This window comes from Heptranchias perlo, chromosome 10 (assembly GCF_035084215.1).
Source record: "Heptranchias perlo isolate sHepPer1 chromosome 10, sHepPer1.hap1, whole genome shotgun sequence".
In the NCBI taxonomy this organism is placed as follows: Eukaryota; Metazoa; Chordata; class Chondrichthyes; order Hexanchiformes; family Hexanchidae; genus Heptranchias; species Heptranchias perlo.
In genome coordinates, this window is record NC_090334.1 from 15,587,052 (window position 1) to 15,612,743 (window position 25,692).

General features: G+C 45.4%; 1 protein-coding gene across 3 annotated transcripts in view; it reads right to left on the minus strand.

Annotated features, from left to right (window-relative positions):
• LOC137326300 (C-type lectin domain family 18 member A-like) overlaps positions 1 to 25,176 on the minus strand; it is a 76,486-nt gene extending 51,310 nt beyond the window's left edge. The window contains exons 1-2 of one of the 3 annotated variants that reach the window (XM_067991251.1): positions 24,957 to 25,174; positions 24,366 to 24,457 (exon numbers count right to left, since the gene is read on the minus strand). In XM_067991251.1, coding sequence (XP_067847352.1) covers positions 24,366 to 24,457; positions 24,957 to 25,068 — 204 coding nt within the window. In that variant the 5' untranslated portion in view covers positions 25,069 to 25,174. Of the gene's footprint in view, positions 1 to 24,365; positions 24,458 to 24,956 lie in introns of all 3 variants that reach the window. The other 2 variants (XM_067991250.1, XM_067991252.1) reach the window with 2 other exon arrangements.
• Between the last annotated feature and the right edge of the window lie 516 nt (positions 25,177 to 25,692).

The window sequence follows — 25,692 nt, forward strand, 5'->3', positions numbered from 1 at the left end:
AAAGCTGTAGATTCTGCTCTTTGCACACCTTAAACTCAATCTCTGTTAACCCTACCACGATATAGACCCTTGTCTTTATAAAGACTCAATCTCTATAACCTCTCCACTTTACGCACACACAATCCTGCTACTTACACACTGCAAACACAAGCTATGTTACTCCTTACTCTGCTTGAACCCAACTGTTATAACACTACCATCGTGTCACCATATAATCATACCACCCACATAAATTGAAAGGCCCTTTCGCACTCTTTATTATGACGAGGGGAGGGCTGTGCACACTTGCTGGGCTGGATTAGGATGAGCCAGTTCTAAGACCTTAAGCTGAGTGATGTTGTTTGCTGGGTCATTCCATGCAGTAGCAGACAGGTGGGGTGGGGGATCCCCTCTCTGTCGACAGCCAATGGGGAGGTCCAAACCCTGGGGTCTACCTGCCTTTCTTCCCGGGCCACAGGAGCCTTCTCTCGAGAGATGGAAGTGAGAAAGAAAGAATGAGAGAGAGAGAAAGAGAGAGAAATAACGAAAGAGAGAGAAAGAGAAAAATAAGACATTCCCAAAAGGCATTCGATAAGGTGCCACACAAGAGGTTGTTGCACAAGATTAGGGCTCATGGGGTTGGGGTTAATATATTAACGTGGATTGAGGATTGGTTAATGGATAGAAAACAGAGAGTAGGAATAAATGGGTCATTTTCGGGTTGGCAGGTTGTAACTAGTGGGGTGCCGAAAGGATCAGTGCTTGGGCCTCAGCTGTTTACCATCTATATTAATGACTTAGATGAGGGGACCGAGTGTAAGGCGTCAAAGTTTGCTGACGATACAAAGCTAGATGGGAAAGTAAGCTGTGACGAGGACGCAAAGAGGCTGCAAAGGGATACAGACAGGTTAAGTGAGTGGGCAAGAAGGTGGAAGATGGAGTGTAACATGGGGAAATGTGAAATTATCTACTTTAGTAGGAAGAATAGAAAAGCAGAATAATTAAGAAATGTTGGTATTCAGAGGGATTTGGGTGTCCTTGTACGCAAATCACAGAAAGTTAACATGCAGGTACAGCAAGCAATTAGGAAGGCAAATGGTATGTTAGCCTTTATTGTAAGGGGGTTGGAGTATAAGAGTAAGGAAGTCTTACTACAATTGTACAGGGCTCTGGTGAGACCACACCTGGAGTACTGTGTACAGTTTTGGTTTCCTTACCTAAGGAAGGATATATTTGCCTTAGAGGCAGTGCAACAGAGGTTCACTAGATTGATTCCTGGGATGAGAAGGTTGTCCTTTGAGGAGAGATTGAGTAAAATGGGCCAATATTCTCTGGAGTTTGGAAGAATGAGGGGTGATCTCATTGAAACGTGTAAAATTCTTAGAGGGCTTGACAGGGTAGATGCTGAGAGGCTGTTTTCCCTGGCTGGAGAGTCTAGAACTAGGGGTCATAGTCTCAAGATAAGAGGTCAGCCATTTAGGGCTGACATGAGGAAAACTTTCTTCACTGTTGTGAATCTTTGGAATTCTCTACCCCAGAGGACTTTGGATGCTCAGTCGTTGAGTATATTCAAGATTGAGATCGATAGATTTTTGGACACTAAGGGAATCAAGGTGTATGGGGATTGGGTGGGAAAATGGAGTTGAGGTCAAAGGTCAACCATGATCTAATTGTGGAGATGCCGGTGATGGACTGGGGTGGACAAATGTAAGGAATCTTACAACACCAGGTTATAGTCCAACAGTTTAATTTGAAAATCACAAGCTTTCAGAGCCCCACCAGCGGAGAAAAAAAAGTTATCTGTTTTTAATACAACTGGACATTCTCTCTCTCTCTGCCTTTCGGGTCTCTTTCTCTCTCTGTCTTTGTAATCTGACCCATTGTGTATTCAGTATACTGGGATGTAATGTTTTCCGTGGCTAACCTGTCTGAACACCAACGACACCTTTGATTGCTGTGATCGTCTCCCAGCCTAATATATGCTATGCGTTTTTAGAACCCCTCACTCACTCACCTGACGAAGGAGGTAAGCTCCGAAAGCTTGTGATTTTCAAATAAAACTGTTGGACTATAACCTGGTGTTGTAAGATTCCTTACATGATCTTATTGAATGGGGGTCTTGTGGCCTTATGGCCTACTCCTGCTATTTTTTATTATTCTTATGTTCTTATTTAAAGACCAGAAAATCTGTTTTGGTGATATTGGTTGAGGGATAAATATTGACCAGGACACCAGGGAGAACTCCCCTGCTCTTCTTCAAAATAGTGCCACAGGATCTTTATGGGTATGGTATTATAGTGTTTATGTTACTGGACTAGTAATCCAGAGGCCTGGACGAATAATCTGGAGTCATGAGTTCAAATCCTGCCATGGCAGCTGGGGAATTTAAATTCAATTAATTAAATAAAATCTGGAATTAAAATACTAGTATCAGTAATGAAACTACCAGATTGTCATAAAAACCCATATGGTTCATCAATGCCCTTTAGGGAAGGAAACCTGCCGTTCTTACCCAGTATGGCCTATGTGTAACTCCAGACCCACAGCAATGTGGTTGATTCTTAATCGCCCTCTGAAATGGCCTAGCAAGCCACTCAGTTGTAAAATCTTGCTTAAAAAAAGTTGTAAGAAGAATAAAACCGGACGGATCACTAGGCACCGGACACGACAATGGCAAACCAAGCTCAGTCGACCCTGCAAAGTCCTCCTCACTAACATCTGGGGACTTGTGCCAACAATTGGGAGAGCTGTCCCACAGACTAGTCAAGCAACAGCCTGACATAGCCATACTCACAGAATCATACCTTTCAGCCAACGTCCCAGACTCTTCCATCACCATCCCTGGGTATGTCCTGTCCCACTGGCATGACAGACCCACCAGAGGTGGCGGTACAGTGATATACAGTTAGGAGGGAGTGGCCCTGAGAGTCCTCAACATTGACTCCGCACCCCATAAAATCTCATGGCATCAGGTCAAACATGGAAACCTCCTGCTGATTACCACCTACCGCCCTCCCTCAGCTGATGAATCAGTCCTCCTCCATGTTGAACACCTCTTGGAGGAAGCACTGAGGGTAGCAAGGGCATAGAATGTACTCTGGGTGGGGGACTTCAATGTCCATCACCAAAAGCGGCTTGGTAGCACAACTACTGACCGAGCTGGCCGAGTCCTGAAGGACATAGCTGCCAGATTGGGCCTGTGGCAGGTGGTGAGCGAACCAGAACGAGGAAAAAACTTACTTGACCTCATCCTCACCAATCTACCTGTCGCAAATGCATCTGTCCATGACAGTATTGGTAGGAGTGACCACTGCACAGTCCTTGTGGAGACGAAGTCCCGTCTTCGCACTGAGGATACAATCCAACATGTTCTGTGGCACTACCACTGTGCTAAATGGGATAGATTCAGAACAGATCTAGCAGCTCAAAACTGGGCATCCATGAGGTGCTGTGGGCCATCAGCAGCAGCAGAATTGTATTGCAGCACAATCTGTAACCTCATGGCCCGGCATATTCCTCACTCTATCATTACCAGCAAACCAGGGGATCAACCCTGGTTCAATGAGGAGTGTAGAAGAGCATGCCAGGAGCAGCACCAGGCGTACCTAAAAATGAGGTGCCAATCTGGTGAAGCTACGACTCAGGACTACATGCATTGTAAACAGCGGAAGCAACATGCTATAGACAGAGCTAAGCGATTCCACAACCAACGGATCAGATCAAAGCTCTGCAGTCCTGCCACATCCAGTCATGAATGGTGGTGGACAATTAAACAACTAACGGGAGGAGGAGGCTCTGTGAACAACCCCATCCTCAATGATGGCAGAGTCTAGCACGAGTGCATAAGACAAGGCTGAAGCCTTTGCAACCATCTTCAGCCAGAAGTGCCGGGTGGATGATCATCTCGGCCTCCTCCCAATATCCCCACCATCACAGAAGCCAGTCTTCAGCCAATTCGATTCATTCCACGTGATATCAAGAAACGGCTGAGTGCACTGGATACAGCAAAGGCTATGGGCCCCGACAACATCCTGGCTGTAGTGCTGAAGACTTGTGCTCCAGAACTAGCTGCGCCTCTAGCCAAGCTGTTCCAGTACAGCTACAACACTGGCATCTAACCGACAATGTGGAAAATTGCCCAGGTATGTCCAGTCCACAAAAAGCAGGACAAATCCAATCCAGTCGATTATCGCCCCATCAGCCTACTCTCAATCATCAGCAAAGTGATGGAAGGTGTCGTCGACAGTGCTATCAGGCGGCACTTACTCACCAATAACCTGCTCACCGATGCTCAGTTTGGGTTCCGCCAGGACCACTCGGCTCCGGACCTCATTACAGCCTTGGTCCAAACATGGAAAAAGAGCTGAATTCCAGAGGTGAGGTGAGAGTGACTGCCCTTGACATCAAGGCAGCATTTGACCGAGTGTGGCACCAAGGAGCCCCAGTAAAATTGAAGTCAATGGGAATCAGGGGGAAAACTCTCCAGTGGCTGGAGTCATACCTAGCACAAAGGAAGATGGTAGTGGTTGTTGGAGGCCAATCATCTCAGCCCCTGGGCATTGCTGCAGGAGTTCCTCAGGGCAGTGTCCTAGGCCCAACCATCTTCAGCTGCTTCATCAATGACCTTCCCTCCATCATAAGGTCAGAAATGGGGATGTTCGCTGATGATTGCACAGTGTTCAGTTCCATTCACAACCCCTCAAATAATGAAGCAGTCCGAGCCCGCATGCAGCAAGACCTGGACAACATCCAGGCTTGGGCTCATAAGTGACAAGTAACATTCAAGCCAGACAAGTGCCAGGCAATGACCATCTCCAACAAGAGAGAGTCTAACCACCTCCCCTTGACATTCAACGGCAATACCATTGCCAAATCCCCCACCATCAACATCCTGGGGGTCACCATTGACCAGAAACTTAACTGGACCAGCCATATAAATACTGTGGCTACAAGAGCAGGTCAGAGGCTGGGTATTCTGCGGTGAGTGACTCACCTCCTGACTCCCCAAAGCCTTTCCACCAGCTACAAGGCACAAGTCAGGAGTGTGATGGAATACTCTCCACTTGCCTGGATGAGTGCAGCTCCAACAACACTCAAGAAGCTCGACACTATCCAGGACAAAGCAGCCTGCTTGATTGGCACCCCATCCACCACCTTAAACATTCACTCCCTTCACCACCAGCGCACAATGGCTGCAGTGTATGCCATCCACAGGATGCACTGCAGCAACTCGCCAAGGCTTCTTCAACAGCACCTCCCAAACCCGCGACCTCTATCACCTAGAAGGACAAGAGCAGCAGGCACATGGGAACAACACCACCTGCACGTTCCCCTCCAAGTCACACACCATCCCGACTTGGAAATATATCGCCGTTCCTTCATTGTCGCTGGGTCAAAATCCTGGAACTCCCTTCCTAACAGCACTGTGGGAGAACCTTCACCACACGGACTGCAGCGGTTCAAGAAGGCGGCTCACCACCACCTTCTCAAGGGCAATTAGGGATGGGCAATAAATGCTGGCCTTGCCAGCAATGCCCACATCACATGAACGAATTAAAAAAAAACATCCACCTGAGGGGGCAAACGGGGCCTCAGTTTAACATCTTATCTGAAAAACAGCAACTCCAACAGTGCATCACTCCCTCAGTATTGCATCTAAGTGCCAGCCTAGGTCATGTGCTTACATCTCTGGAGAGGGGCTTGAACCCATTACCTGCAGACATCAGAGTGCTACCAACTGAGCCACAGCCGAAAGAATACAAGAGCGGTTCTTTAGAGTCATGGTGGAGAGAGCTCGGTCTCACAGATCCAGCAGGCAGTCTGCCAAAGAGTTGGGCGGCGAGGAGGAGCACCGGCAGGGGGTTTGCCAGTTCCCACGGCTGGAGTGTGAGAGAGTTACAGCTGGGAGAGAGACAGATGTTCGTTGTTTACGAGGGCGGGGTTATGTCTTTCGGGCCAGGAAGCCACCTGCTTTATGAAAAATGCGCCCTGACTGAGGACCACAACACGGTTCCGACTTCTTAACCCTTTGAGGGCTGTGGCCGTGCGGATTTACTGAGGGCCGAATATTTTAGCGACCTTTACTCATAACGCCTCCTGCCAACATCTTTCGGCGTGAAGGGAGACAACAGCTGGTGTCAGGGCTGAAGCTGGAGCAGTTCAACCAGGTTATAAATACATGGGGATGGTTTATAGCTTAAACTGTATTATGTGGATCAAAACGATAACTCAAAGCAACGAACAAGGAAGGAAATTGCACTGCTCAAACCACGCGGCAGAAAAGAAATATTACAAATATTCCCGGTAAACGTCAATCAGTAGGCAGGAGGGGAAACAAAAATCACTCACCAGGAATCGATGGCATTCCGAGGGAATGTTCTTCCCTGTGACGGTGAGGATCACGGATACAGTATCATGTAGATATTCTAAGCACAGGGTTGCAGTGACAGGGACAGCTGATGTAAGTGTACAAACACAGAGCTCCTGCTCTCAAACAAGCATGGGATTTGGGATACAACACCATCTGATGTGAAGTGTTTCCCGATACAAGTGCAGGTTTGGCATCGTGATGTGTGCCTGTTTTCATCGCCTGGTTCAAGTCCCACTCCAGAGACTTGAGCACATAATCTCGGCTGACACTTCCAGTGCTGCACTGCCGAAAGTGACGTCTTTTGGGTGAGACGTTAAACCGAGGTCCTGTCTGCCCTCTCAAGTAAAAGATCCCATGATACTATTTCGAAGAAGAGCAGGGGAGTTCTTCTTGGTGTCCAGGCCAACTTTTATCCCTCATCTTTCACCAGATCTAGTAATTATCACATTGCTGTTTGTGGGACCTTGCTGTGTACAAATTGGCTGCCATGTTTCCTACGTTACAACAGTGACTACACTTCAAAAGTACTTCATTGGCTGTAAAGCGCTTTGGGACGACCCGAGGTCGTGAAATGCACTATATAAATGCAAGTTCTATTTTTCTGATATACACACAGTTACAGATGTAGAGCAGTCTCTGGACCAACACTGCTTGATGTACTGCAACCTCCAATTCCGACACCCATGGTTTCGAACTGTCCCATTAGAAATCTCTTTCCACTTTCTGGTGGTCTGACTTCCAGGGTTAACGTTGTGGTTCGTCTTCCGCCCAGGCTCCAAATACATCGTCCTCCATCCTGTATCCTCTTTGTGTTGAAATCAAGTGTCCCCCTACCTGCACTGTCTCCCACTCTAACCCATTCTCACCGAGGACCTCAACCCTAGTGGATGTCCCTCCCTCCCTCAGCTCTCCTTCCCTCCAACAATGTAAGGACTTTTAAATCGCAAGCTTGCCATCACCGAATCACTTCTCCTCGATCTTGTGTTACCTTCTCTTGTACTCTTGTTATTCGAGCTTGGTGATGGCCTACTTTGTAGGCTCTGCCCTTTCACCAAATTTCCCAATCTAAAAACAACCAAGATGTTGCTGTATTGCAACAGCCTTGTGTGGCGAGGTCAGACCATCGAGCACGAAGTATTTCTTTGATCGGGATCACAACGTGTGACGAAATGAACCACCAGACTGGTGGAGTGCAGCCATTAACTTGCCCTTCTTAGCACCTCGAGTTGCTGCTATGAATACTGAGTGGAGTATTTTTGAAGAAATGTTTCCAGGCTGTCTCAGGTTACTAGTTCAGTACCTGGCTGAATATCAAGTCTCAGTTTAGAGTGTACAAGAGGACAAAGAGCCTGAGGCTCTCATAATAATTAAGGAAATCCATAAGGAGTGTTTATACTCACCTTCCAACAACCATCGCCCATGGGAGTGTTTGTAACCCCCCCAACAAACACTCTCATTTCCTGCTCTTCTACCCATCCCCTACAAACCCCCGCCCCCACCACCAACCCCAACAAACCATCCCCCTTAGAGTGTTTATATCTAACCCCAACACAACAACAACTAGCAGCTTTAATGTATTAAAGCATCCCAAGGTGCTTTGCAGGAGCGTAATCAGACGGAAAATGGCACTGAACTAAAGAAAGAGATATTCGGACAACTGGCCAAAAGCTCGGTCAAAGAGGTAGGTTTTAAGGAACCTCTTAAAGGAGAGAGAGGTAGAGAGGCAGAGAGGTTTAGGCAGGAAATTCCAGAGCTTACGGCCTAGGCGGCTGAAGGCACAGCCACCAACGGTGGGGCGAAGAGGGTGGGGAATGGACTAGAGGCCAACGTTGGAGGAGCACAGAGTCAACATCCTGCTCGGAGTGTTTATAAGCAGCCTCAACCCACTGAAGGTATTGATAACCCTGCCTCTAAATGGTAATGTAGTGGTTATGGTACTAGACTAGTAACCCAAAAGTCATGAGTTCAAATACCACTGTGGTAAATTGTGAAATTGAATTTGCTAAATCTGGTAATCGGTGGGCTGGCACCAGAAATAAAATGACAACTGCTGGATTGTTGTAAAACCTAAATGGTTCACCAATATCCTTCAGGGAAGGGAACTTGCCCCCACCCTGCCTGGGTTACATGTGTCTCCAAACCGATACCAAATGTTTGACTCTTAAAGGACTGGGATCGATAGATTTTGTTGGGTAAAGGTATCAAGGGATATGGAGCTAAGTTGGGTAAATGGGGCTGATGTGCATATAAGCCATGATCTAATTGAGTGGTGGAACAGGCCCAAAGGGCTGAATGGCCCACTCCTGTTCCTGTATTCCCTCATGGCAATAAATGCTGGCCTTGCCAGTTTTGCCCATGTCCCAAGAATAAATAAAAAAATTACACTCTCTGAGATAATCACGCTCCCCAAATAATCCTGGTTAGGGTGCCACCCCTTCCAGATCACTGCCTAACACGGTTACCTCATCCCCCCCACTTACCCACAAGCCCTGACTGGTAGTGTTCAGTCTAGCAGCGATAATATAAAACAATGTAAATATAAAACAAGATTCGAGGTCAGATGCCCTTGTAAACTCAGACAGGGCGAGGCACTTCAAACAGTAACACTAGAGAACTGCAACAATGCCCTGAACAAAACACCTGTTGTTAGCTATAGCATGTATGATCCACAGCAAACGACAGCACATAAAGTCAGACAGCAAAGCCCTGGAACGGAGCTTGGGTTGTCCACCCTCCAGGTTTGTCCCGGAGTCTCCAGGAATTAAAGATTAATCTCCTGGCCACTGGCTGCGAGCAAACCCGGGAGAAAAATCATAGGAGCATTAAAAATATCATGTGTTTTTTCACGCACAGCAAGGTCCCACAAACAGCAATGAGGTAAATGACCAGATAATCTTTTTTAATGATTTTGGTTGAGAGATAAATATTAGCCAGGACAACAGGGAGAACTCTCCTGCTTTTGTTCAAATAGTGCCACAGAATCTTTCAGGCCACCCGAGAGGGCAGATGGGGTCTCAGTTTAACATCTGAAAAACAGCACCTCAAACAGTACAGCACTCATTCAGTACTGCACTAGATTCAGAGGTGAGAGTATACCACAGAGCAACGGTTGACACCTTCAGTGGAACTATTGCTCCTTTGGTTGGTGTTAGCATTTAAAGTCTCAAAAAGCCGTTTAATTTCTCTCATTTTTCAGGAAGAAAGAAAAACACCTCCACCGGCCTCTTCCCTCTCTCTCCCTGAGTTGCCTTTAAAGTTTGACCCAGTTTTCTCAAAAGCACCAATTGTTATTGGCAACTGCCACAGAAGGGATCTTCTTTCGGGGTAATAGGAGAAGTTGATTTAAACACTTCAGCCGTTGACTCAATTGGTGTGCAATGAAACTGTGGAGGCCCCAAGGTTGCTAGGAGACAATCCCCCCCCCAGTAAAACATATAATCTTTTCTTTAGGGTGAAAGTGAAGTTGTTTAAAATTTTTGAGACAGTATTCAGAGAGCAGCTTTGATCTGTTGACTAATTAAAGAGGAGCAGAAAGGATCGAGCCCCTTCAGCTTTTGTGATTAGTCACTGCATTTGATATCATCGCTCACGTCCAGGATCTCTATGGTGGTGATGTTCACCAAAGCCCAGGAGATAAGACCAGAGACTTCAAGGTGTCAGACGTGGCTCAGTTGATAGCATGCTTGCCTCTAAGATCTTGCAGGTTGTGCGTTCAAGACCCACTTCCAAGACTTGAGCACATAATCCAGGCCAAGACTCCCAGTACAGAACCGAGGGAGTGCTGCGCTGTCAGAGGTGCTGTCTTTTGGATGAGGTGTCAAACCAAGGCCCTGTCTGCCCTCTTGGGCGGTCGGAAAAGATCCCACGACACCATTTCAAAGAAGAGTTGGGGAGTTCGCCCGGTGTCCTGGTCAATATTTGTCCAACAACCAACATCACTAAAACAGATTATCTGGTCATTATCACATTGCTGTGTGTGGGATCTTGCTGTGTGCAAATTACCTGCCACGTTGCCTACACGACAACAGTGACTACACTTCAAAAGTACTTCAATAGCTGTGAAGCGCTTTGGGACGTCCTGAGGTCATGAAAGGTGCTATATCAATGGAAGTTTGTTTGTTTAAATAGGGTTTTGCCATATATGTGGCTGGCTCCATTCCGGCATCTGCAGGCTCTGAAAACACTGCAGAGCTAACCCCTTCCCATTCAGTCCCACTGTATAAACTTGCTACTGACCAATCGCCTTCCCATTCTCTCCCAATGTATAAAGTTCCTATTGACCTAACAACTCCCATTCACTCTCAATGTATACAATCCCTCTGACCAATCGCCTTCCCATTCATTCCCAATGTATACAATCCCCACTGACCTAGCCCCTTCCCTTTAACTCTCAGTGTATAGAATTCCTACTGAACAATCCCATTCCCATTTGCTCCGAATGCAAAGAATTCCTACCAACCTTACCCCTTCCCTTTCACTCCCAATATACACAATTTCTACCGACCAATCCCGTTCCCATTTAATCCCAATGTATAGAATTTCTATTAACCAATCCCCTTTCCATTCACTCCCAATGTACAACTTCCTACTGACTACATCCGCTTCTCATTCACTCCCAATGTATAGAATTGCTATTGATCTAATCGCTTTACATTCACTCCCAATGTACACAATTCCTACTTACCTAACCCCTTCCCTTTCACTCCCAAAGTATAGAATTGCTACCACCCTAGCCCGTTCCCTTTCACTCCCAATGTATAGAATTCCTACTGACCAATTCCCTTACCATTCATTCCCAATATACAGAAATCCTACCAATCTAACCACATCCCATTCACTCCTAATATATAGAATTCCTACCAACCTAACCCCTTCCCATTCATGCCCAATGTAAAGAATTCCTACTGACCAATCCCCTTCCCATTCACTCCCAATTATTAGATTTACTACTGACCAATCCCCTTTCCATTCACTCCCAAAGTATAGAATTACTACTGACCAATCTCCTTCCTATTCACTCCCAATTTATAGAATTCCTACTGATCTAACCACTTCCCATGCGCTCCAAAATGCATATAATTCCTACCGGCCTTACCCCTACTCCTTCACTCCCAATGTATAGAATCCTACTGACCTAATCGCCTTCCCATTCACTTCCAATTTGTAGATTTCCTGCTGACCCAATGCCCTTCCCATTCATTCCCAATATATAGAATTCCTCCCGACCTTATCCCTTCTCTTTCACACCCAATGTATAGAATTCCTAATGACCAATGCTTTTCCCATTCACTCTCAACGCAAGGAATTCCTACCAATCTAAATGCTTCTCATTCACTCCCAATGTATATAATTCCTACTGGTAACCCCTTCCCATTCACTCCCAATGTATAGAATTCCTACTGACCAATCCCCTCCCCATTCGCTCCCAATGTAAGCAATTCCTAATGACCTAACCTCTTCTGTTTTAATCCCAATGTATAGAATCCCTACTGAGCAATCCTCTTCCCTTTCAGTCCCAATGTATAGAATTCCTACTGAGCAATCCTCTTCCCTTTCAGTCCCAATGTATAGAATTCCTACCAACTAGTCCCCTTCCCATTCACTCCCAATGTACAGAATTCCTACTGAGCAATCCCCTTATCATTTGCTCCCAATTGACTGATAAACAAGTAGATAGAACAGCAGTGGGAAACATTTAAAATGGGGATCAAGTAGAGTTCAGGAGAAATATTTCCCACTAAAAAGCAAGAACAAATGAGCCAATAATGAGGCACCATGGATGAATGAAGAAATAAGGGCAAAATTGAAACTAAAGAAAAAGGCGTACACTAAGTGCATAACAAAGGAGAGGATGACAAAAGGGAATAAGAAATAGTTAAGAAATAAGTTAAAAAACAACTAGGAAAGCAAAGAGAAACTATGAAATTAAATTACCAAGAAATATAAAAAGAAATAGTAAAGTATTCTACAGACACAGATATAACGAAAGAAAAATCAGGATAGGGATAGGGCCACTGATAGGGCACACGATAAACTCACAGGTCATGACAGCGAAATGGCAGAAATATTAAATAATTACTTTGCCTCAGTATTTACCAGGGAGACTAACATAGTGGACATGATATTAGAAGAAGAGATCAAAAAAGATATAAAGACATTTAAGATAGAAAGGGGGGAGATAATTGATAAACTAATGAAACTTAGAGAGGATAAGACCCCTGGTCTGGATGGATTTTAATAGGGAAGGTCATGCTTGACCAACCTTCTTGAATTCTTTGAAGAAGTAACAGAAAGAGTAGACAAGGGTAATGCAGTAGATGTAATATATTTGGATTTTCAAAAGGCTTTCGATAAGGTACCGCACAGCAGACTCACGATTAAGGTCAGAGTGTGTGGAGTCAGGGGATAAGTAGCAGAATGAATAGCAAGCTGGCTACAAAACAGAAAACTGAGAGTAGAGGTTAAAGGTAGTTACTCACACTGGCAAAAGGTGGGAAGTGGAGTTCCACAAGGATTGGTGCTGGGACTACTGTTGTCCACCATTTACATAAATGATTTGGACTTGGGAATCGGAAGTACATTTTCTAAATTTGTGGACAATACCAAATTGGGGGGTATAGTTAGTACTGAGTAAGACTGCAACAAAATACAGGAAGACAGTAATAAACTTGCAGAATGGATGGGTAATTGGCAAATGAATTTCAATATAGATAAGTGTGAGATATTACATTTTTGCTTGGATAATAAGAGTCTAAATGGGGTAGAGGAGCAGAGGGAACTTAGGGTACAAACACAGATCACTAAAAGTAGCCACACAGGTTGATAAGGCCATAAAAAAGCAAACCAAGCACTGGGGTTCATTTCTAGAGGAATAGAATTGAAAAGCAGAGAAGTTATGTTAAACTTGTATCGAACCTTGGTTAGGCCACACTTGGAGTATTGTGAACAGTTCTGGTCTCCAAATTATAAAAAGGGTATAGAGGCACTGGAGAAGGTGCAAAAAAGATTTACTAGAATGATACCAGAACTGAGAGGTTATACCTATCAGCAGGCTGGGGCTCTTTTCTCTAGAAAAGAAAAGACTGAGGGGTGATCTGATAGAGGTCTTTAAGATGATGAAAGGCTTTGATAGGGTAGACGAAGAGAAGATTTTCTACTTGCGAGGGAGACCAGAACTAGGGTCCATAAATATAAGATAGTCACTAATAAATCCAACAGTGAATTCAGGAGAAATTTCTTTACCCAGAGAGTGCTTGGAATGTGGAACTTGCTGCCACATGGAGTAGTTGAGGTGACTAGCATAGACGCATTTAAGGGGAAGCTAGATAAACACATGAGGCAGAAAGGAAAGAAGGATATGCTGATAGAGTTAGGTGAATTAGAGAGGAGGCTTGTGTGGAGCATAAACACCAGCATGGACCAGTTGGGCCGAATGGACTATTTCTGTGCTGTACATTCTAAAGTAATTCTATGTATAGAATTCCTACCAACCTAACCTGTTCCCTTTCACTCCCAATGAATAGAATTCCTATCAATATAACGCCTTCCCTTTTAATCCGAATGTGTAGCATTGCTACTGATCAATCCCCTTCCCATTCACTCCCAATGTATAGAATTCATACCAACTAATCTCCTTCCCATTCACTCCCAATGTATAGAATTCCTACTGATCTGACCCCTTCCCATTCACTTTCAGTTTATAGGATTGTTACTGACCAATCTCCTTCCCATTCACTCCCAATGTATAGAATTTCAAAAAATCTAACCCCTTTCTATTCACTTTCAATGTATAGAATTCCTACTGACCTAACCCCTTCCCTTGCACTCCCAATATATAGAATTCCTACTGACCAATGCCCTTCCCATTTTTTCCCAACATACAGAATTCCTACTGATCTAACCACTTCACATTCACTCCCAATGTATAGAATTCCTACTTGACCAACCCCTCCCATTCACTCAAAATGTATAGAAATCCTACTTAACAAACCCCTTCCCTTTCACTCCCTATGTATAGAATTCCTACTGACCGAGCCCCTTCCCATTCACTTGCAATGTATAGAATTCCTAATGAGCAATCCCCTTCCCATTCACTCCCAACTACACCCATTTATGTTAAGATATATAAACAGAAGAAGCTTTCACTTAAGCAGGTAGTTACTCACACCTACTCTGAACAGGGGTAGTTTAGTATTGACAAGAGGCTTTTAATCACCCAGGTACAGAATCTAACAGCAAAGCCTGTGACATACATAGGGTAGATTTTCTGATTGAGCTTTTGATCGGGTGTTAGTATAGCAGTGCGTTACTGGTACAAATGCTCTCTCGGCCGGCCTCCCATCTTCCACCCTCCGTAAACTTCAGCTTGTCCAAAACTCTACTGCCCTTATCCTAACTCACACCAAGTTCCATTCACCCATCACCCCCGTGCTTGCCGACCTACATTGGCTCCTGGTCCAGCAATGTCTCCAATTTTAAATTCTCATCCTTGTGTTGAAACCCCTCCATGGCCTCGCCCCTCCCTATCTCTGTAACGTCCTCCAGCCCTATAACCACTCGAGAGCTCTGCGCCCCTCCAATTCTGGCCTCTTGTGAATCGTCGATTTCCTTCACACACTAGTGGCAGCCGTGCCTTCAGCTGTCTAGGCCTTAAGCTCTGGAATTCCCTCCCTAAACCTTCCTGCCTTTCTCCCTCTCTCTCTCTCTTCCTTTAAGATGCTCCTTAAAATCAACCTCTTTGACTAAAATTCTGGCCATCTGTGGTGTCAAATTTTGTTTGATAATCGCTCCCGTGAAGTGCCTTGGGACATTTTACGACATTAAAGGTGCTATATAAATGCAAGTAGTAGTAGTAGTAGTAGTAGTAGTTGTTGTTGTTGTTGCCTTTAGTCCAATGATTTTAGTACTAGGGCCTTGTTGTAAATAACCACAGTGTATTAGACTTTCCACTCGTAACAAGGAGATGTGTTACCAAAGAGTTGGTACCTACCTGCGATTTTCATCTGTCTTTATTACACTTTATTATCGCTTAAGTTTCAGCCAAGCACTGAAAATATATCTTTGTGGGAACTAGGTCGCAATCTCCTTAAGTTGGTAGGGAGTGACAGATCTGAGAGATTAGTGCTCTTTGACTGGCTATCAATAGAGATTTTTTCTCCAACACTCTTGTCCCAATACTGAACACACTCACCCATGGTCAGGAGCTTCCTCGTGTCACAGAAAGTCACATTTAGATCATTTTTAGGAACAGCAGTTTTTTGGGCAAGAAAGCCTGTGCTTTCTTTTTGCTAGGCTGTCAGAATAGCAAGCAACATAGGAGCTGAAGCAAATGTCTTGAATTATTTGAAGGCTCTTTATTGACAGGTCTTCTTGGAGATCATATTACTGAATATCAGGCCGATTAATTATCTGGTTCTCTCCTTTGATAGAGAATTTCCCTAAAACATGGCTTAGGTCATAGATGGGAGCTTGTTCATTTGTTGTCTGGCTGGGTTGAAACACTGGTAACCATGGCGATTTTTTTTTTCTCAACACAGTTTATGAAAAGGCCAACATGCTCAATAAAACGTCCTTGTCTATTGGAAGGGAGCTGGACTCCCCTCCCCCCTCCTCCAATCTCGCTCACACTGTTCTAGCTTGAATCACTTTTCTTATTAATATATATTTCCTATTCTCCTACCTAAGGGAGGCCTTGGTATACACACACCCTGGTTGAAGGGAGGCTTGGCCCAGGCATACTCATCCTCCTAGTGACCTAGTGAGGCAGGAAGATAGCAACAGGAAATAAATGGAAATAAAGTAATTTTAAATAGAGTTGAAACAGGACAATAGATAACTAGAGACAATCGGGTAATTACGAAGACCAAAAGTGATAAAAAGATCCCAAGCCTTCAGGAATTTAAATTTATTTGTGTCATACATGATGACAATTACCCTGACATTAAAAAAAACAACTTAGCCGCACAGCTGATGGAGATTTCTTGCTACAAATCGTGTTCTGAAGAAGTTGGCGACCAGATTGAGCTCGTGGCAATTTCTAAATGAGCTGCCACCTGCACCAAAGCCCGGTGAAATAAATAACAAGGCAAGTCAGTCAGCAATACACTAGCAAGTTCTTTTTTTTCTAGTGGTGAGGTGAGTGAAAGTGTTTACCTCAAGGAGATAATTGTCCAAATTTAGCTAGGCCCCACGCTGCCAGTTGGGGCCTACACCGGCCAGCGTACATCGGATAATCGCAGGAAGCTCTGGCCGAGCAAAATTTTCCCGAATTTTTCTTGAGGTTGAGGCGATGTTGATAAACCATTCACGGCCTATGGTATCAGCTCTGCTATACCTCATAACATGGTGAAGCCAGGTTGGTATCCCATTTATTCATTTTAAATTGAGGATGGCAGAGAATCACAGGTAATATGTTTTCTGGCTAGTTTCATGAAATTGATTGTGTGACGAATATTGCCTCAATCAGCCAATGCATCATAAACCAAACAGAAAGTACGCCAGAGAGTGATCTGGTAACACCGTATCATATCAAATATCATGGTCAGATAAGGAGCTTCAGAGATAAATTACAGAGAAACCAATTATTCTGGGGATCAATTTAAATAGGCCTTTTCTCCCTATGATCAGGGACAGAACTCCACCAACATCTACACCTCCACCACCCAAATTACAGACACCTGATATATGAAAGGGGTAGAGCTCTCCATCTAATGCACTGTGAGCAGTAATTTAACATGCTCAGATACCCACACTCATAGGAAGTTATTCTTGCCATGAACCTCAGCCTCCAGTCCCTGTTACACTATATATTTCACTGCCAGTCCCTGTTACAATGTATAACTCACTGCCAGTCCTTGTTACAGTGTATAATTCACTGCCTGTCCCTGTTACACTGTACGTTTCACTGCCAGTCCTTGTTACACTGTATATCGCACTGTCAGCCCGTTATACTGTATATCTCACTGCCCGTCCCCGTTACACTGTATATCGCACCACTAGCCCGTTAATCTGTATATCTCACTGCGAGTCCTTGGTATACTGTATATCTCACGGCCCGCCCCTGTTACACTGTATATCTCACTACCAGCCCGTTACATGGTATATCTCACTGCTAGCCCCTGTTACTGTATAACTCGTTGCCAGTCTCTGTTATACTGTATATCTCACCACCAATCCCTGTTACACTGTCTATCTCACCGCCAGCTCTTGTTACACTGTATATCTCACTGCCAGACCCTGTTACACTGTATATCTCACCGCCAGCCCCTGTTACACTCCATACCTCTCTGTCAGCCCCTGTTACTGTATATCTCACTGCCAGACCCTGTTACACTGTATATCTCACCGCCAGCCCCTGTTACACTCCATACCTCTCTGTCAGCCCCTGTTACTGTATATCTCACTGCCAGTCCCTGTTACATTGTATATCTCACTGCCAGCCTGTTACACTATATATCTTGCTGCCAGCCCCTGTTACACTGTATATCTCGCTGCCAGCCCCTGTTACACTGTATATCTCACTGCCAGCCTGTTACACTATATATCTTGCTGCCAGCCCCTGTTACACTGTATATCTCGCTGCCAGCCCCTGTTACACTGTATATCTCACTGCCAGCTCCGGTTACATTGTATATCTCACCGCCAGTCCCTATTACACTATCATTAAGGAGGTTAGCAGGGCACTTAGAAAATCTCAATGCAATCAGGCAGAGTCAACACGGCTTTGTGAAAGGGAAATCATGTTTGACTAATTTATTAGAGTTCTTTGTGGAAGTAACAAGCAATGTGGATAAAGAGGATCCTGTGGATTTGGTGTACTTGGATTTCCAGAAGGCTTTTGACAAGGTGCCACATCAAAGGCTACTGCACAAAATAAGAGCTCATGGTGTAGGGGGTAACATATTAGCATGGATAAAGGATTGGTTAGCTAACAGGAAACAGAGAGTAAGCTTAAATGGGTCATTTTCAGGTTGGCAAGATGTAACGAGTGGGGTGCCACAGGGATCAGTGCTTGGGCCTCAACTATTTACAATCTATAATCAATGAATTGGATGAAGGGACCGAATGTATGGTTGCTAAATTTGCTGATGACACAAAGGTAGGTAGGAAAGTAAGTTGTGAAGAGGACATAAGGAGTCTGCAAAGGGATATAGATAGGTTAAGTGAGTGGGTAAAAATTTCTCAGGTGGAATATAATGTGAGGAAATGTAAACTTGTCCACTTTGGCAGGAGGAATAGAAAAGCAGTATATTATTTAAATGGAGAGAGATTGCAGAACTCTGAGGTACAGAGGGATCTGGGTGTCCCAGTACATGAATCACAAAAAGTTAGTATGCAGGTACAGCAAGTGATTAGGAAGGCAAATGGAATGTTGTCATTTATTGCAAGGGGAATAGAATATAAAAGTTGAGATGTTTTGCTACAGTTGTACAGGGCATTGGTGAGACTACATCTGGGATACCGTGTACAGTTTTGGTCTCCTTATTTAAGAAAGCACATAATTGCTTTAGAGGCGGTTCGGAGAAGGTTCACTCGACTGATTCCTGGGATGAGGGGGTTATCTTATTTATTTATTTATTTTTATTCATTCATGGGATGTGAGCGTCGCTGGCAAGGCCAGCATTTATTGCCCATCCCTAATTGCCCTTGAGAAGGTGGTGGTGAGCCGCCTTCTTGAACCGCTGCAGTCCATGTGATGAAGGTTCTCCCACAGTGCTGTTAGGAAGGGAGTTCCAGGATTTTGATCCAGCAACGATGAAGGAACGGTGATATATTTCCAAGTCGGGATGGTGTGTGACTTGGAGGGGAACGTGCAGGTGGTGTTGTTCCCATGTGCCTGCTGCTCTTGTCCTTCTAGGTGGTAGAGGTCGCGGGTTTGGGAGGTGCTGTCGAAGAAGCCTTGGCGAGTTGCTGCAGTGCATCCTGTGGATGGTTCACACTGCAGCAACAGTGCGCCGGTGGTGAAGGGAGTGAATGTTTAGGGCGGTGGATGGGATGCCAATCAAGCAGGCTGCTTTGTCCTGGATGGTGTCAAGCTTCTTGAGTGTTGTTGGAGCTGCACTCATCCAGGCAAGCGGAGAGTATTCCATCACACTCCTGACTTGTGCCTTGTAGATGGTGGAAAGGCTTTGGGGAGTCAGGAGGTGAGTCACTCGCCGCAGAATACCCAGCCTCTGACCTGCTCTTGTAGCCACAGTATTTATATGGCGGGTCCAGTTAGGTTTCTGGTCAATGGTGACCCCCAGGATATTGATGATGGGGGATTCGGCGATGGTAATGCCGTTGAATGTCAAGGGGAGGTGGTTAAACTCTGTCTTGTTGGAGATGGTCATTGCCTGGCACTTGTCTGGCGCGAATGTTACTTGCCACTTATCAGCCAAAGCCTGGATGTTGTCCAGGTCTTGCTGCATGCGGGCTCGGACTGCTTCATTGTTTGAGGGGTTGCGAATGGAACTGAACACTGTGTAATCATCAGCGAACATCCCCATTTCTGATGTTATGATGGAGGGAAGGTCATTGATGAAGCAGCTGAAGATGGTTGGGCCTAGGACACTGCCCTGAGGAACTCCTGCAGCAATGTCCTGGGGCTGAGATGATTGGCCTCCAACAACCACTACCATCTTCCTTTGTGCTAGGAATGACTCCAGCCACTGGAGAGTTTTCCCCCGATTCCCATTGACTTCAATTTTACGAGGGCTCCTTGGTGCCACACTCGGTCAAATGCTGCCTTGATGTCAAGGGCAGTCACTCTCACCTCACCTCTGGAATTCAGCTTTTTTGTCCATGTTTGGACCAAGGCTGTAATGAGGTCTGGAGCCGAGTGGTCCTGGCGGAACCCAAACTGAGCATCGGTGAGCAGATTTTTGGTGAGTAAGTGCCGCTTGATAGCACTGTCAACAACACCTTCCATCACTTTGCTGATGATTAGAGTAGACTGATGGGGCGGTAATTGTCCAGATTGGAAAGGTTGAACAAGTTGAGTTCGTATACACTGGAGTTTAGAAGAATGAGAGGTGATCTTATTGAAACATATAAGATCCTGAGGGGACTGGAAGGGGTAGATGCTGAGAGGATGTTTCCCCTTGTGGGAGACACTAGAACTAGGGGACACAGTTTAAAAATAAGGGGTCTGCCATTTAAGACGGAGATGAGGAGAAATTTTTTCTCTCAGACGGTCGAGAGTCTGTGGAACTCTCTTCCCCAGAGAGCGGTGGAGGCAGGGTCATTGAATATTTTTAAGGCTGAGTTAGATAGATTCCTGATTAACAAGGGAGTCAAAGGTTTTAGTAGGTAGACGGGAAATTAGAGTTCAGGTCGCAATCAGATCAGCCATGATCTTATCAAATGGCAGAACAGGCACAAGGGGCCGAATGGCCTACTCCTGCTCTTAATTCGTATGTTCCTACGTATGTTCACTGTATATCTCACCGCCAGTCCCTGATACACTGTATATCTCACTGCCAGCAACTATTGAACTGTATATCTCACTGCCAGCCCATTACATTGTATATATCACAGCCAGCCCCTGTTACACTGTATATCTCACCGCCAGCCCCTGTTACACTGTATATCTCACTGCCAGCCCGTTACATTGTATATATCACAGCCAGCCCCTGTTACACTGTATATCTCACTGCCAGCAACTATTAAACTGTATATCACACTGCCAACCCCTGTTACACTGTATAACTCACTGCCAGTCCTTGTTATACTGTATAATTCACATCCAGTCCCTGTTACACTGTATATTTCACTGCCAGTCCCTGTTACACTGTATATCTCACTGCCAGCAACTATTAAACTGTATATCACACTGCCAGCCCCTGTTACACTGTATAACTCACTGCCAGTCCTTGTTATACTGTATAATTCACATCCAGTCCCTGTTACACTGTATATTTCACTGCCAGTCCCTGTTACACTGTATATCTCACTGCTAGACCTTGTTACATTGTATATCTCACTGCAAGCCTCCATTACATTGTATATCTCACTGACAATGCCTGTTACACTGTATATCTCACAGCCAGCCCGTTACACTGTATATCTCATTGCCAGCCCCTGTTACACTGTATATCTCACTGCCAGTCCGTTACACTGTATATCTCACTGCCAGCCCGTTACACTGTATATCTCACTTCCAGTCCCTGTTATGCTGTATATCTCACTGCCAGCCCGTTACACTGTATAACTCACTGCCAGCCCCTGGAACACTGTATATCTCACTTCCAGTCCCTGGAACACTGTATATCTCACTGCAAGCCCCTGTTACACTCTATACCTCACTGCCAGCCTGTTACTGTATATCTCACTGCCAGTCCCTGGAAAACTGTATAACTCACTGCCCGCCTCTGTTACACTGTATATCTAACTGCCAGTTCCTGGTATACTGTATATCTCACTGCCCGCCCCTGTTACACTGTATATCTTACTGCCAGACCCTGTTACACTGTATATCTCACTGTGAGTCCCTGTTACACTGTATATCTCACTGTGAGTCCCTGTTACACTGCATATCTCACGGCCAGCCCCTGTTAAACTGCATATTTCACTGCCAGTCCGTTACATGGTATAACTCACTGACAATGCCTGTTACATTGTATATCTCACTGCCAGCCCCTGTTACACTGTATATCTCACTGCCAGTTCCTGTTACTGTATATGTATCTCACTGCCAGCCCCCGATATACTCTATATCTCACTGCCAGCCCATTAAACTGTATATGTCATTGCCAGCCCCTGTTACACTGCATATTCATTGCCTGCCCCTGTTACTCTGTATATCTCACTGCCAGTCCGTTACACTGTATATCTCACTTCCAGTCCCTGGTACACTGTATGTCTCACTGCCAGCCCCTGTTACAGTCTATAACTCACTGCCAGCCCGTTGCTGTATATCTCACTACCAGTCCCTGGTACACCGTATAAGTCACTGCCCGCGCATGTTACACTGTATATCTTACTGTCAGGCCCTGTTACACTGCACACTCACTGCCTGCCCAATACACTATATATCTCACTGCCAGTCCCTGTTACTCTGTATATCTCCCTCTATTACTCTCTGTGTATCACTGACCGCCCTCTATTACTCTCTGGTGTAACACTGACCGCCCTCTATTACTCTCTGTGTATCACTGACCGCCCTCTATTACTCTCTGTGTATCACTGACCGTCCTCTATTACTCTCTGTGTATCACTGACCGTCCTCTATTACTCTCTGTGTATCACTGACCGTCCTCTATTACTCTCTGTGTATCACTGACCACCCTCTATTACTCTCTATCACTGACCGTCCTCTATTACTCTGTGTATCACTGACCACCCTCTATTACTCTCTGTGTATCACTGACCGCCTTCTATTACTCTCTGTGTATAACTGACTGCCCTCTATTACTCTCTGTGTATCACTTACCGCCCTCTATTACTCTCTGTGTATCACTGACCGCCCTCTATTACTCTCTGTGTATCACTGACCACCCTCTATTACTCTCTATCACTGACCGTCCTCTATTACTCTCTGTGTATCACTGACCACCCTCTATTACTCTCTGTGTATCACTGACCGTCCTCTATTACTCTCTGTGTATCACTGACCGTCCTCTATTACTCTCTGTGTATCACTGACTACCCTCTATTACTCTCTGTGTATCACTGACCGCCTTCTATTACTCTCTGTGTATCACTGACCGCCCTCTATAACTCTCTGTGTATCACTGACCGCCCTCTATTACTCTTTGTGTATCAATGACCATCCTCTATTACTCTCTGTGTATCACTGACCGCCCTCTATAACTCTCTATCACTGACCGTCCTCTATTACTCTCTGTGTATCACTGACTACCCTCTATTACTCTCTGTGTATCACTGACCGCCTTCTATTACTCTCTGTGTATCACTGACCGCCCTCTATAACTCTCTGTGTATCACTGATCGCCCTCTATAACTCTCTGTGTATCAATGACCATCCTCTATTACTCTCTGTGTATCACTGACCACCCTCTATTACTCTCTGTGTATCACTGACCGCCTTCTATTACTCTCTGTGTATCACTGACCGCCCTCTATTACTCTCTGTGTATCAATGACCATCCTCTATTACTCTCTGTGTATCACTGACCACCCTCTATTACTCTCTGTGTATCACTGACCGTCCTCTATTACTCTCTGTGTATCACTGACCGCCCTCTATTACACTCTGTGTATCACTGACCACCCTCTATTACTCTCTGTTTATCACTGATCGCCCTCTATTACTCTCTGTTTATCACTGACCGCCCTCTATTACTCTCTGTGTATCACTGACCGCCCTCTATAACTCTCTGTGTATCACTGTCCGCCCTCTATTACTCTCTGTGTATCACTGACCGCCCTCTATTACTCTCTGTGTATCACTGACCGCCTTCTATTACTCTCTGTGTATCACTGACCGCCCTCTATTACTCTGTGTATCACTGACTGCCCTCTATTACTCTCTGTGTATCACTGACCGCCCTCTATTACTCTCTGTGTATCACTGACTGCCCTCTATTACTCTCTGTGTATCACTGACCGTCCTCTATTACTCTCTGTGTATCACTGACCGCCCTCTATAACTCTCTGTGTATCAATGACCATCCTCTATTACTCTCTGTGTATCACTGACTGCCCTCTATTACTCTCTGTGTATCACTGACCGCCCTCTATTACTCTCTGTGTATCACTGACCGCCCTCTATTACTCTCTGTGTATCACTGACCACCCTCTATTACTCTCTGTGTATCACTGACCGTCCTCTATTACTCTCTGTGTATCACTGACCCCCCCCTCTAAAACTCTTCGTGTATCACTGACTTCCCATATTACTTGTAACCATTCCGCCAGATGCCGATTTGTGATCAGCTCAGTTGTGGCACTGCCCTCTGCGCCCTGTAAGTAAAAGAACTTCTGCAAACAAGTTATCGTTAAGCTGAGAGCCTAAGAAGCTGGGCAGAGAGGCACTTACAGTTTGTGGAATGATGTGAGGGATGAATCTGCTTACCATTTTTTGCATGTTCGCAGCAGGGGGCTGAACTTTGCTCCTGAGACGGTTGTGGTGGGCCAGGATGGCAAAGCGTTCTTTGGGCGCCAGCTCTGCAAGGAGAAGGTGATAAAAGTTTAAAAATGCAAATGCCGGGCCTGGCCTGAAAATCCCCATGGTAACGGAATGTGACTCAAAGGTCTAATTCTGTGCAATGGATTTGTAGGAGACACTGGGGAATAACAGGACTGTTCTATTTATTCATTTTAAACACTTTTTAAAAACAATCTTTGGAAACTTCTAGGTGCAATTCGACCCCTTTGCAAGATCTGATCCTGAAATTAGTCACCCTTGGCTTTGCACAAGATGTCATCAGAGATTGAAGCCATTCTGCTCACAAGAAGTTCAGATGATCGTTTGTGTAACCTGTAAACTTTCATGTAAAGTTTTTATCTGAGAAAAAATTAGTCTTATTATTAATAACTGTAATCCCCTGGGAACATGAGCAGGTCATTAATAATTGGTGCAGATTTTAAATCAAATGCAAATCCTCCCCGCCCCCCAATGCTTGTTCTGTGCTCAGGGACTTCATGAGAGCCCCAGTCCACCTACCTTTCAAGTCCCAGCTGAAGGTCGCTTTTCCCGGCGCTGCATCTCCCTCTCCCGCGGCGGCTGCCACAACCAGGCTGGCCAGGAGGATCGGTAGCACAGCCGGTCGTTTCATCTGGGTCCGAGTGGTGATCAGAGGAGAGAGTCCGCCGCTGGGTACACTTGCTGCCGTCTGACACAGTGTCTCCCTCTACTGAAGCGGTGCAGCAGGGAGGGGGGAGCCAGAGAGAGAGAGAGAGAGATAAGCAGGCAAAGGAGCTGAGAATGCAACCCCGTCACTTCAACCAGGGACTGCTACACACTGCATGACCGTGCAGTAACTGGGGTGCACACTGCACCATGCAGTAACTGGGGTACACATTGCACCATGCAGTAACTGGGGTACACATTGCACCATGCAGTAACTGGGGTACACACTACTCCATGCAGTAACTGGGGTACACACTGCACCATGCAGTAACTGGGGTACACATTGCACCATGCAATAACTGGGGTACACATTGCACCATGCAGTAACTGGGGTACACACTGCACCATGCAGTAACTGGGGTACACATTGCACCATGCAGTAACTGGGGTACACATTGCACCATGCAATAACTGGGGTACACATTGCACCATGCAGTAACTGGGGTACACATTGCACCATGCAGTAACTGGGGTACACACTGCACCATGCAGTAACTGGGGTACACATTGCACCATGCAATAACTGCATCCAGGAATTAGAGTACACGCA